General features: G+C 35.6%; 1 protein-coding gene across 1 annotated transcript in view; it reads left to right on the top strand.

Moving 5' to 3' along the window:
• The first annotated feature begins 224 nt into the window (after positions 1-224).
• LOC123553920 (protein SCAI-like) overlaps positions 225-14,677 on the top strand; it is a 53,533-nt gene continuing 39,080 nt past the window's right edge. The window contains exon 1 of the mRNA XM_045343670.2: positions 225-512. Coding sequence (XP_045199605.2) covers positions 406-512 — 107 coding nt within the window. The 5' untranslated portion in view covers positions 225-405. The remainder of the gene's footprint in view (positions 513-14,677) is intronic.

Below are 14,677 nucleotides of genomic sequence, written 5' to 3'. Positions count from 1 at the left end.
TGGCCTTACTTTTCTTGTTGCTTTTGTGAATTATAGGTCATTTGAGAACATAAGACTTGTTATCCAATTTAAAACTGGACTGACTATGTGTTAAAACTCTCAGAAAATTGATAATTTTATATAGAACATATTACAAATATTTATTACTGCATACTCTCTATCAATATTGTGGTATTACACCTGATAAATTGTGAATCTTCCGCTAATTTAACTACAACGTTGCACCGCCATTAATTTTTGCATGGACACTGGGACGTAAATTTTCTGATATATTTATGGAATTTCTCGAGAAACTTGACAGGCGATGACTAATTGATGACTCTTTGGTTTTGTTAAAAAGTATATAGCATTTGTCTGCAGAATTTTCTCTCTCTCAAAGGCGGAAGAGATAGTGAAGAAATCAAAATGTCTGAGGAGACACCAGCTCCGCCGATGGACGAAAATGAAAAACGAATTGTCAATGAATTCTGTCATTTGTTGGAGAAATCAAAGCAATTGTTTAATGGATTGAGGTATTGAGTGATTTGAAATTCATTATTATATTTTGAATGCAATAGCTGTTTTACATATCAGTTAATATGTTGGAAGTGGGATAGGGCGACGTCTGATGGTCCAAATAATTGTAGGAAGTGTCTAGCCGTCTGGTAACCGGACGCCTAGCCTGCGTTCTAGCCGTCCATGTATCCGGATGACTAGCAAATCCTCGGGATTTTCTAGCCGTCCGGTAATTGATTTCTTAATTAATAAGTAATGAATTTATACAGTTTTAAATGTTATAATATTATACTTACCAGATTTTCCAATCGATAAAACGAATGTTCGAGATCGTGTTTGAATATAAATCCGTTGATATTTTATTTTTTGAAATGATAAAACATTGATTGCCGAACGTCCATGTTACTTTGTTTAAAAAGTGATGTTTTTCTAACGGCCTAATCTTTAATTCTTAAAACACAAATTTATATTTTATTTATTTATTTTTGAAGAATGGAAAGCTTATAAAACAAACAGTTCATTAATTTATTTTGACTATTTTAGTGCTATTTCTAGAGCTCAAAAAGGGCAGGGTGCTGCCAAAAAGGGGCAGGGTGCTGTCCGAAAGGGGCAGGGTGCTCTTTTAGACGTGAAAGTTACCATAGCAGAAGTTGCATTTCTAGATGTCTATAGTTAATATGTATTCCATTTATCTTTATTGCACACTTAAAAGAAATGTCACAGAAAAAAGTGGTAAATCTTCCCAAAACCTGAAACAAACTTTACAAAGGCTTTTTACTTGTAAACTTTATAGTTTAGGTTGAACCATTCAAGCCTTTCTCTTAAAAAATGTCACCAAGAATGTCGACTTATTCATATGAATATGAAATAGTGGAGGGCCTTCGTTAATATAAACTTAATCTTGAAACCAATATCATGTTGTACTTGTAAACAACATAGTTAAAGGCCTGTTTCAGGTCACATTGTAAACTAATAATTATCAAAAGTCATGTTGTATTGATCAGGTCTTTCATCAATATTTCATTAACAGAAAAGTGCTATTACAGTCAGGTTAAAGTTTACTAGAACGCATATCCAAAATATACTATCCGGATACTGGTACACTTTCGAAATGTTGTCTGAAAGTAGTTTTTACTCAGTTTAAATGACCCACTTGGGTAAACCAGAGATAGTTCCTCAAATTTTGATGTTTCTCGTCATAAAAAATACCCCGACTGTCAGCTTTTTTGAAGGAAATATGGAAAAATTGCATACGACATCGGGAGTAATAAGACTCGTGAACGGACATTCTAAACTTACTTTTACTTTCGATATTCATTAAAATTTCTAGTTTAAATTACAGTAGAATCAAACTGCATTGATATAATACTTGTTATTGTACTAAACAACGGTCTAATTTAAATTTTGCACAAAGAAATCTAGGGCACTTTTCACGTGCTCGGTAATCAGCTGGCCGCTTATGCACGCCTTTTTGACATTTCACAGGATCCATACTCTTTATCAATTAGTTTTAGCACTTCATTGATTCTCATTACCTGTGTGCACTCGCCGTGACGTAATTTGCTGATCAAAAAACGTCGAGGCATGTCAACAGGGAAATTGGCGGGATTTAGGCATAAAAAAAAAATATGTTTGTTTCCTGTAACATGCTGAAAAAAATGGGGGTCGGTAGGTAGGGAATTTTTTTTTTTTTTTTTAAATATTTTTTTAGTAGGTGTCAGAACATTTCAGTGTTTAGTAACCTTATTATCGCCAATTAACTGCCTAATCAGGCCTCAACCTTAACTTTCTTCAGCAGTTGCCAGAAGGTTCACCAACTGCTAAAATCTAGTAGACCTGCTCAGACTTTAGTGGACCTCCAATTCTATCTCATAAATTGTGATGCTGTAGACGTCATAACTTCATATGACTCAAAGAAACAGGACTTATTTCTAAATAATTAAAAATGGAAGACTGTAGCAATCTGTTATCCCGAAAAATAATTATTTTGAAAAGTGTCCCAAAATATGGACACAATCAGCACCAGTGTTGAAAGTGAAAAAAAAAAAAAACATCAACAATTATCGGTAATCATTCTGATGATAAACTAAGTAATTGACCTCGTTTTCATCATCAATTAACACCCCTCAAAGAGCTAAAAGAAGTGTGCGGTTATTGTGGCATCTGCAGTGGAGATCAAAGCGGTATAGTTTCCACGAGATTGTCATTGCAATACGTCATGTTTTCGCGCCATGTGACACATCACTGTCTGATCGTACTTCCTCGATTCCTTTAATTGTTGAGAAGAAATCAGTAAAAAAGTTTTTTCTTAAATTTTTTAAAAGCGAATGTGCAATATCCCGAATAAACTGACATGTAAATGTGTCAGATCGTGAACGATACTGACCTATTTGCCATCAAGAAATTTACATTATTGTTTGAGAAGAATATCTAACAAAGTGTTGTGTCAAAAAATATATATACGAAGACTCATTTAAAACTTATTAAAAATCGCAACGACATCATACTGCCTCATTTTAAAACCACATTTCTATTTACGTTCATGAGGTCACGTAACCTATTCTGCCGTGCTAACAGAAATCTGTTTGCCAAAAAATCGTTTTACTCCATGTATTTAAATTGCTGCCGCTTTTTCATTATTTAAGATTTTTTAATTGTGTTTTTTGTACTTTCTGGTCAAAAGTCTGAATTTTATTACCATAGTATGTACCGTTTATTTACTTTAAAAAGGAAATAAATAATCAAGATCGCACTGTTTGAAATTTTACAAAACATTATATGAAAATTTGATCGTTTTAAAAGAATTTTGCCTACATTCCTGTCGATATCTTATTAAAATTGTTATAGAATTCAAACTGTATTAGTTCTCAAGCGGTGTTGAATATCTGAAGCGAATATATTAAAAAATGAATGCACTACGCGCGTTTTTTGTGTCAAAAGTAACTGCGATGTAAATTAAGTATTACGTAGGGCGCACGTGCTTGTGGAATGGAAAATTACCAGCATGACGTTTTGATATTTTTACGATTCGCGGGTAAATTCCAGTCATCCAGGTAATTTTGCCTGATGTAATTACTCAATTTGGTAAAGTTACCACGTAAAAACCACTCACCCGATCGGTGGAGTAGTCCATTCGTGCTATCCTGACTTTGGGCCATATTCATAGTCGCCACTCAAACTCACACTTGACTCAAACTTGGGTAAGTATCACTCAAGTAGACCTCGAGTAGACCTTGCGGGAGTGTGAGTGGAAGTCGAATGTCATATTCATAAATCCCACTCAATCTTAACTTTCGGAAGGGTAACTCAAGTATTGGTTTCATTGTACACAATATATTTATAGGATTATAACGGTATATATGACAATAACATCAAAGGTATGCAAAAGTGTTAATCGTTATTTTTGCAGATCTATTTCCCAAGTCGGAAGTTGTCGTTTTATTGCCTGTCTGAATGTTTGTCCGTCCGTCTATTTGTTTTATATAACGTATTAATATTAGTATTATTAGTCATGTTAGTAGAATAAAATTTATACTTAAAAATACATGAGTTTTTTTCCCGCTGTATTGAGATTTTATTACAACTGAATAATACTCGTGCCTTTAACTGTTGGTGTTTCCGAAAGCCATTCCACGTAAATTCCAATCATTACATATATATCATTTGTGAAATAAATGTTTTCGAATGAGACTTGGTGAATATTGTTTTTTTTAATGACACATTAAGTCGGAGGGAAATATTTATATTTTTCAGTATGAATTTTCAGATATCTAGGCTTGTAAATATTTGTTACTAGGACGTGTGTTTTTTTTTTGGATTGACTGATGAATTTGCCACCAGCATGGATCCAGACCAGCCTGCGCATCGGCGCAGTCAGGTCATGATCCATGCGGTTCGCTAATAGTTTCTCTATTTTCAGCATAGATCCTGACCAGACAGCAAACATACTATGTTGGTTTTCTCATGGCGCGGCTCATATCTTTTATAAAATAAATGTTTCCGTAATGATGGGTTCTTCTTGACATTAAATTGTTATATTTTTTCAGTATGAATTATTGAAGAAGAAAAAATAACCGATATGTAGGGTTGTGAAATGTAAATATTAGTTACTAAGACGTGTGTTTCTGAGAGTGACTGATGAGCCCCGTCAGATTAGGTTTAGTAGATGTATATTTGATTTCCTGTATCTATCTTTAACCGTTTTTATTAATTCAACAGTCTTTTAATTTGTTGGGTAATTTTACGTTTTCGTCGTCCTCAACAACATGTATTTAAAAAAAGAACTAAATATATTTTTTTCCAAAATACCTTGCACAAATATGAACTTTCGCTTTTAAATGACACTGTTATCTTACCTTCAAATTAATTAAATATTGTAAATTTATCATCTAAACTTACATTATGAGACCTTGAGAAACACTCAAGGGTCCCCAGGACCTCCCTTAACAGTCACTCACTCTTGGGAGTTGACTCGACTGTCACTCACCTTTATGAATACAAATGGAATCTTTCCTGAGTGAAGACGTGACCGTTCGGCAATTTATTTGAGTATACTCAATGAGTGGTGTTTGAGTTTTGTCTATGAATATAGCCCATAAACTCGCCAATGCTTATAACTGTAGAATGCCGTACTAAGGCAAAATCAACTTTCGTTTTGTGAATTCGCCGATATGGGTACGATCCCCCACCCCCATCACCCCTATTTTTCCACTTTTAAGGGTTTTATTTTATTTGCAGACCGTGACTGAAAATTGGTTGACAGTCGGTCTACCCAACTTTTGATAGTGGACCTGCCGATTTTGGTTGCGTCGGTCCAACGGTCCACCGCTAAGGTCGAGGCCTGTATAATAAATTAAATTACTAATCAAATAAAATTGTTGAAAATTTGCTCCCGCCTTTCAATAACAGATGTTGTTCATACAAGTTTTTTTTCTACAGCGATTCCTTTCGTTCAGTAAACATTGTGTAACAGGCAAAGTTCATAGTTTTGCAGACAGACATAGCTTCGGGCCGTTTTTGCCAATTAGAGATTTTCGGGGCCACAATTAATCTTTTGTCGCAAATGGCTCAAGTGCAACCGACAACGTGACCCCTGAACAAGTGGTACAAACATGATAATAGACTGCTCTTCTACGAATTGTTTATCAATTAACGTTTACACCTTGATCAATAAACACCTTTCATAATGAAGTACTAAATACAAACCGCGAGATAACCACGTGTCAGTCGGCGCGTGGCGTGATTGACATCTGTCAGTAGCTAATTAGTATATGACGCTCCGCCTACTGCCATACTTCCGCTTGTGGCGGCGAACAGAATTGAAATTCACCGAGATTTTGATTGACTAGGGGCAGAACTTTTGAACTCGATATGCATCAAAGAAAACTTCTCGATTTTCGCGGTTGAAAACCAGGAACCTCGAGTCTACCGACAAACAGGCTTTTCGCCATGTTGTTTCATGTCGACAGAACCAGGAACGTTCGTGACTATGCGCGACGTGGTCGGGTGCAACTAAATTATCCCTATAATCAATAAAGATATGATCAGAATCTCGAATTTCAGCCCATAAAAAAATTGCGGTCGGCGGTAAAAACTTACGGTCGGTCGGGTTACAGGAAACAAACATATTTTTTTTTTAGGCCTTAGCAGAAGATCAAAGGCAAGAGGGCACATTTTAAGGGCAGCGTGGCGGCAGTAAAAAAGGGCAGGGCGGGGCGCCCCGCTGCGTCGCTCTAGAAATAACACTATATTTTTTTCGAAATAAAAATGGATTAATCACTGCTCGCGCTGCCAATCGACATTATCGCCAAATGGCAATTATTTTATTAAAGTGTCGATTAAAACGCAATTTTTGGCAATAGAAAATGGCGATTAATTTATAAAAATGCTACAAAAAATATTGCAAAAAATTGTCCTTAAACTGTTGGAACATACGTAAGTTTTATCGACAAAAACGTGCGAAGTTGGTAGCAGGAAGCGTGTTTGCCCGAAGGCATAATTACCCCTTCTAAACGGTGACAATAATAATTGATTTGTTAATCGCCAACACGCGTACGAGGTATACTTCACTAATTGTTCTGCATGTGTGCACTATTGATGGTATAGAAATTTTAAGCAACAATTATCATCACTTTATCCTTGATCATTTAATCGCCATTAATTACCAAACAAAAACAATTAAACATAATTCCTTCAGATGTGGAATTCCTATGTCCGACTCGAGACTTTTAGACAGCGAACAAGTGCGTTTTTGCATCCCGTCTGTCCGCGGACAAGCACAAATTAACAGTAGGGATTTACATTACATTAGCTAACACATTCTTTTTTGACCTTTAGAAAGTGTCTTACCATGACTGGTTCAGTAATTTCCTTAACTCCAGTTAATTTTACTCGTATTTTTCAAAACCAAGACTTTAGAAACATAATATTATCACTGACACTTTCTGTGACTTAAATAACGTAAGTTAAATCTACCCAAATTTTTGACACCTGCCATCAGAAACTGGGTTTAACCTGTTTGACAACTGTTGCTTTTAATGTGTGCCGACACCAGCAGATCAAAGAAGACACCAGCAGATCAAAGAAGACCTGTATTCCATGTGATGTCATAGTGATGTCACTGCTATTGACATGTATTTAATTCAGAACCAGCATCAATACACACACCGGTTATTTAAAGTGACAGTCACTGTGACTTTGAGTGCATTACAAGGCTACTAAACGCTAGCGCCACCACCAAATTGTGGTGATAATGAAAAGAGCTATCGACATTTCCGTGGTGCAGCTATCGCCCGTTTCTACTTGTAAACACGTGAGTAAAATTTATATTTTATCTTATATTTTTATTGATAGAACTTTTTTCGAAAATCGGAGAATGTAGTTCCGTGTAACAACACTTTTACTACAGGCTGGCTGTAATTTCATTAAATTAATATGCAAATTGTGGTGTCAGGAGCTTTTCTCCCGAATCTGACAGTGGCACGTTTTCATATTGGCCAGTATTCGAACACCATTCCGATGAATAGGCACACTGTAAGAACATTCCTGTGCATGCAAATTGTGTAGAAATGATAAATAATTATATATATACACCATGAATAAAAGAATCTTGGGTTAGAAGAAATTTACCAGGATTTTTAAAAGTGATGGCGCTATAACTTTAGTGATGGCGCTATACAGTAGTGGTGGCGCTGTTAAGGCATTCAGTAATACGAACTGCTGACGCATCCGGAACAAAACAAACACTAATATTCTCTAATTGATAATTTTCCTGCAAGGAATTATGTTATTAAAGAAAGAAAAACACGGTGATAGTTTATTTACCTTTATGAAACATTTCATAATGTTATACTGTCACGTAGATTTTTTTCGATCATGTAGAGATTACTACATGTATTTTTTTTTGAGTAACGTATTTTGGGTATAGTGTGGGATAGGCTGATAACATCGATTATTATAGAAGTTTCCGTGGCTTGCAGACAGACATTTTCATATATTAAAATTGAATATATTAGCCACTAATCATATACAACAGCGCCACCGTACCGCCTCGGTAGCCTAATGGTAGAGCGTCCGCTTCGAGTGCGGGAGGTCGTGGGTTCGACCCCGGCTGCGTCATACCAAAGATGTAAAAAAAATGGTACACGCAGCTTCCTCGCTTGGCGCTCAGCATTAAGGGGATAGTGCTAGGACTGGTCATCCCAGTGTCAGTATAATGTGACTGGGTGGGGTATCCTGCCACGTGTCTACGGTGTGATATTCCAGTGAGGCAGCACTATAAAGTTGGGCATTGTGCTCACTGCTACAAGTAGAAACCGTCGTTTATATGACTGAAAAAATGTTGAAAAAGACGTTAAACTAGAACACACACACAACAGCGCCACCACTACTGTATAGCGCGATCGCTTTAAAAAATAGTCGTGTTTTAACTTTTTACTGTGTTTTTCGTAATTCTTTGGTGTATGGGAATACGTGTAATTCATTTCTACACCATTTGCATATGCAGGTATGTTCTTACAGTGTGTCCATTCATCGGAATGGTGTTCGAATACTGGCCAATATGAAAATATGCCACTGTCAGATTCGAGAGAAAAGCTCCTGGCACCACAATTTGCCTAATATTTTAATGAAATTACCGCCAACCTATAGTTAAAGTTTCGTTACACGGAACTACATTCTCCGATTTTCGAAAAAAGTTCTATCAATAAAAATACAAGATAAAATATAAATTTTACTCATGTGTTTACAAGTAGAAACGGGCGATAGCTGCACCACGGAAATGTCGATAGCTCTTTTCCTTATCACCACAATTTGGTGGTGGCGCTAGCGTTTAGTAGCCGTGCATTATAGCACTGGGAGTTGATTTATTTTTGGCTGATATGGAATTAACTTTTTTAAATTGTATTTATATTCAAAGGGTTTTCTTGGTTTGGGCAATCATTGCAATAGTGAAAAAAAACACTTTAATTTGCAGTTTAATCACATTAGATTCACAAGGTTTACAAGGATAAGAAAACAGAATCACTGACATTTTGAGTGAATTTGTTATTTACTTTAAATCAATAGACTTAAACAAAGATAGGAAATAATAAAAATAGTAACATTATATTAAGCATAATTAATTCCTTTTTCAACTTGCATGTCATGGCATTAAAATATTTCCACATTTTCCCTAAAATCTTGTCACTTCTTCCTAAAATCTCTCCCTTTCTCCCTAATCTTAGCTGAGGGAGAAGTGACTTCTTCCTAAAATCTTAGCCTAGCTTAAGCCCTGACTTCCGTCACAAGAAGTAATGATCATTCTTGACAAGAATTCACAATGGGTCATGTCACATACTAAAATGGTATTTTCAGTGACATCTGAATACAAACAACTGAAGATATGCATAAATGTATGTTTTGATAAACATGAAAAATGATAACTGAAAAATAAAATGTGTTTAAGTGTTTCATGAAAAAAAAAGTTATAAATACCCTGTTTTAGTTTTTCATTGAAATGCGAAAGCGCATGCTAATTACGCGTGCGCCAAGTTTGTCTATTTATTTTTTACATGAAAAAAAAGTGGCTATTAATTTATAATGGCCAGGGCTAGCACTGATTAATTATTTCTAAAAGTGTTGAACATCACACTGCCACTATTGAAATTAGATGTCATTCAAAACAGTTATTCATTAAATAATATTTGAATACTAAAATATGAAAATTGTAAGTATTTCTAAACTTTTTTAATTTTGAAAATCCAGTGAAAAAGTTGTTAAAATGTAAAAATTCCGATCCAATAAAAACCACTTGATGTACAGATTTTAATGAGTGACATCACGGCGATCTTGCCATTAATTGATTTCGGTAAACTTTCGTTTTATCGGCTGAATAATGCAGTGATTTATTGTTTATCTTAAGACTTTAGTATGTATTCACACAGAATTTTGTTTGCAGGTAATTATCGATATCTTAAGTAATTAACATTAAAACTATATAAAAATCATTACTTATTCATTAGAAAATATATTACTGGACAGCTAGAAAATCCCCTGAGGATTTGCTAGTCATCCGGTAACCGGACGGCTAGAACGCAGGCTAGGCATCCAGTTACCGGACGACTAGACACTTCCATAATTGTACGCGAGTCGCGATATTGTGATAATTTTTGCACAGCCACAGGTCAGTATCCTAATATCACATTGAATCAAAAATAGTTTTAAATCTTGTCATTGAAATGTTTAAATCATTTTTCAAGAACAATTTCAAAATGTCCAACTTGGGACTTTTTGATGGCAAACAAGCGAGTTTGCATTCCGTTTGTCTGCGGAAAAGCACAAACTTGCTGGTTTGAAATGAGAAAAAGAAATAATAATTTTGAAACACTGAACATTGCTTCAAGTTTACAGAGTTTATAAACGAATTTGGTGTACAAAATGAATGTTTCACCCACCAAGGGCCTCTTGATTTCAGCAGTTTTGGGAAAATCATACTGCATCTAAATTTAGCATCTCTTTTTCTGCGTTCTGATTGGTTCGCGGTCTCGGTCTCACATGATTTTGCACACAGTAACTCGGGAAGTAGAAATGGAAATCAGAAACGTAAAACAGTTATTACAAAGTTTTGGACAAATTCATCGTTATAAGTAACTTCGTCTGCCGACAGAATCATTAGTTAAAGCACAAAGAGCTCGCCAGTACGAGTCAGAAAGTTTCATGTGTCCTAATAAGGCTTTGCATGACATGATGGGCAGTCTTCTCTTCTAGGCATTTCTATTATCTACTAATCGTAAGAGGCGACACTTGGCTTTGCAGTAACTCTGTGATTCCAGCAGGAATGCAAATTTTGATTCCATACCTCATGTTTTTATTTCGATGTAAATGAGATGTGGAACCAAAATTTGTAGTCCTGTTTGGTGCCATATAACGTCTACTGTGTTGGTGCGCCGTAAACCCCCCCCCCCCCCCCCCCCCCCCCCAAAATTATCTACTAAATGCATGACTGCCTCACAGACGGACACAAGCAAGTGTTGGAAGCTTTTTTTTAGCTCACCTGAGCACGAAGTGCTCAAAGGTGAGCTTTAGTGATCGCCCTGTGTCCGTCGTCCGTCCGTCCGTCCGTCCGTCCGTCCGTCGTCAACAATTTGACTGTTAACACTCTAGAGGTCACATTTTTGGCCCAATCTTAATGAAACTTGGTCAGAATGTTACCCTCAATAAAATCTTGGACGAGTTCGATACTGGGTCATCTGGGATCAAAAACTAGGTCATCAGGTCAAATCAAAGGAAAAGCTTGTTAACACTCTAGAGGTCACATTTTTGGCCCAATCTTAATGAAACTTGGTCAGAATGTTACCCTCAATAAAATCTTGGACGAGTTCGATATTGGGTCATCTGGGTTCAAAAACTAGGTCACCAGGTCAAATCAAAGGAAAAGCTTGTTAACACTCTAGAGGTCACAATTTTGGCCCAATCTTAATGAAACTTGACCAGAATGTTAATCTTGATGATCTTAAGGTCCAGTTTGAATCTGGGTCATGTAGGATCAAAAACTAGGTCACCAGGTCAAATCAAAGGAAAAGCTAGTTTACACTGTAGAGACCACATTTATGACCATATCATAATGAAACTTGGTCAGAATGTAAATCTTGATGATCTTAAGGTCAGTTGTAAATCTGGGTCAGGTGGGGTCAAAAACTAGGTCACTAGGTCAGATCAAAGGAAAAGCTTGTTAACACTGTAGAGGCCATATTTATGACTGTATCTTCATGAAACTTAGTCAGAATGTTAAACTTGATGATCTTTAGGGCAGGTTTGAATCTGGGTCATGTCGGATCAAAAACTAGGTCACCAGGTCAAATCAAAGGAAAAGCTAGTTAACACTTTAGAGGCCACAGTTATGACCATATCTTAATGAAACTTTGTCAGAATATTAATCTTGATGATCTTTAGATCAAGTTTAAATCTGGGTCAGTTGGGGTCAAAAACTAGGTCACTAGGTCATATCAAAGGAAAACCTTGTTAACACTCTAGAGGCCACATTTATGACTGTATACTCATGAAACTTAGTCAGAATGTTAAACTTGATGATCTTTAGGTCAAGTTCGAATCTGGGTCATATCGGGTCAAAAACTAGGTCACGGGGTCATTTCAAAGGAATGGCTAGTTAACACTTTAGAGGCCACATTTATGACCATATCTTAATGAAACTTGGTCAGAATGTTAATCTTAATGATCTTTAGGTCTGTAGGTCAGGTGAGCGATACAGGGCCTTCATGGCCCTCTTGTTTTTTTAAAAAACAGTTGCAGTAGTTTACTTAATTATGTTTGCTTTTGTTACTACCTGTAGATTATTGTCCAAAACAAAGAATTACTATTTAGTTTCATGCATGCTTAAATGTTGAAAATCTGGGCAAGTAAGTTTTAACCATGTTAACTGCAGACAAGTAGATTTTTAAGTCTCATTTGTCCGTGGACAAGTGAAAAATATTGGGATTTCCACACCCCTGAAAATGCTTATTTAAATGCATAACTAATGCATTTTAGCTTGTCAAAACTTCTTACCTGCTTGTACTGTGTATATTTTATAATATAAATGTCCTTACTTCAAGTTAAATCCCTATAATCAACATTATTTCCTGAATATTGCTAAATCATCTAAAATATATGGTCCTTATTGACTCGTAAATCATAGTTTGTGGTCCAAATCAGCCAAAATATATGGTCATTTTCCAGGGTTTCCTCTGGGTCAGTTTCACTTTGCGCCAACAGATTCGCCAATCAGCAAAAGTTTGCGCCAGCGTCTCTCAAGTTGGAGCCAGTAATCTGTGATGGGCGACATACCATTTTCTTTTTCAATCGCTTTTTCATTTGATTCTTTACAGTAACCATGCAATTTGCTCTTGAACCAGTCTATCCTAATATCACATTGAATCAAAAATAGTTTTTAATCTTCTCAACCATTTTCAAGAACATTTTCTAAACAAAAGTAATTGCTCAGTCTATAAAATTATCCCTTTATATAGTTTGCCATTTTTAATTATCTCCCTTTAAGAGTCATTTTCACTAAATAGATGTTTTTAAAACATGAATATTTATCCTAATGTCACATTGAATCAAAAATAGTTTTTAATCTTCTCAACCATTTTCAAGAACATTTCTAAACAAAAGTAATTGCTCAATCTATAAAATTATCCCTTTATATAGTTTGCCATTTTTAATTATCTCCCTTTAATGGTCATTTTCACTAAATAGATATTTTTAAAACATGAATATTTATCTCTTTATTCTTTTAACTTTTTATTTCAAAATTTATTTAGGTCATTTATCAAAAACAGTGTTGTTTTATATTATTTTATAACTTTTGAAAAGCATTTTAAAATGCTTAAGTTTCATTATATATATAACTAAATTTCTATTTCCTTTCATACATTCTAATGTAGCTGTGGGGTTGAGCTTTTTAAAAATATCCAGGTGTAGTGTATCAATGCTTTAGGTTGGGCACATAAAAGAACTGCTTTAGTTCATTTGTATCTCAAAAATTCTTCGATTGAAATTATACGACCGCGTAGATTTATTTAACAACGCTTGTGCAAAATTTATCTATTTACGATCAGAGAATATCCGGCATTTTCTCAGTCTAGATTACTTCTGCGAATCGGATTGTCAATAAAATAACATGTAAATTTATCTCGCGTTTTTTTTCATCATGAAAAAGGTGGTGCATTAGACGAAGCACGCAGCTAATATTTCGTTTCATTTGCTTTCGTGTAAGTAGGCGGGGCTAAATTTGGCGAATCAGATTGACTGATAATTGTTCTTGCGTGGAGGAAAGCTCTAGTGACTCGGCAAAGTTTTAAATTATGCCCCAAGGTGTAAATCGATATTGACGGCTTGTGTATTGTCTTCGTGTAGTGTTAATGGATTTTGATGAAACTACACAAATGATCTCTGGGTAGCCCTTTCAAAGTTGTTCCAATTGCTCCGGTTCTTTGAACATGTGGGTTTTTTTGGTTAAAAAATAAGTTTTCAGCTATCACATTTTAAAAATCTTCAATAGAGCTTTGATAGGTCAAGTTCGAATCTGGGTCACATAGGGTCAAAAACTAGGTCACCCAGTCAAATCAAAGGAAAAGCTTGTTAACTATCTAGAGGCCACATTTATGAACCTATCTTCATGAAACTTGGTCAGAATGTTTCTCTTGATCTCTAGGTCAAGTTTGAAACTGGGTCATGCAGAGTCAAAATCTAGGTTACTATGCTAGAGCAAAGGAAAATCTTGTTAAAACTCTAGAAACCACATTTTAAGTTTGAAACTCATGAGAATTGGTCAGAATGTTTGGCTTGATGACCACAAGGTCAAATTTGAATCTGGGTCATGTGGGGTCAAAAACTAGGTTAATCAGAGGAAAAGCTTGTTAACATTCTAGAGGTCACATTTATGACCAAATCTTCATGAAACTTGGTCAGAATGTTAATCATATTGATCTCTAGTACAAGTTCAAAACTGTGTCATGTGGGGCCAAAAACTAGGTCACTAGGCCAGTTCAACGGAAAAGCTTGTTAACACTCTTGATGTATCTTCATGGAAATTGGTCAGAATGTTCATCTTGATGATTTCGAGGCCAAGATTGAAACTGGGTCATGTGGGGTCTAAAACTAGGTCACCCACTCAAATCAAAAGAAACGCTTGTTAACATTCTGG

The sequence above is a fragment of the Mercenaria mercenaria genome, chromosome 15 (genome assembly GCF_021730395.1).
Source record: "Mercenaria mercenaria strain notata chromosome 15, MADL_Memer_1, whole genome shotgun sequence".
Lineage (NCBI taxonomy): Eukaryota > Metazoa > Mollusca > Bivalvia > Venerida > Veneridae > Mercenaria > Mercenaria mercenaria.
This window is presented reverse-complemented; position numbering and strand designations above follow the sequence as displayed.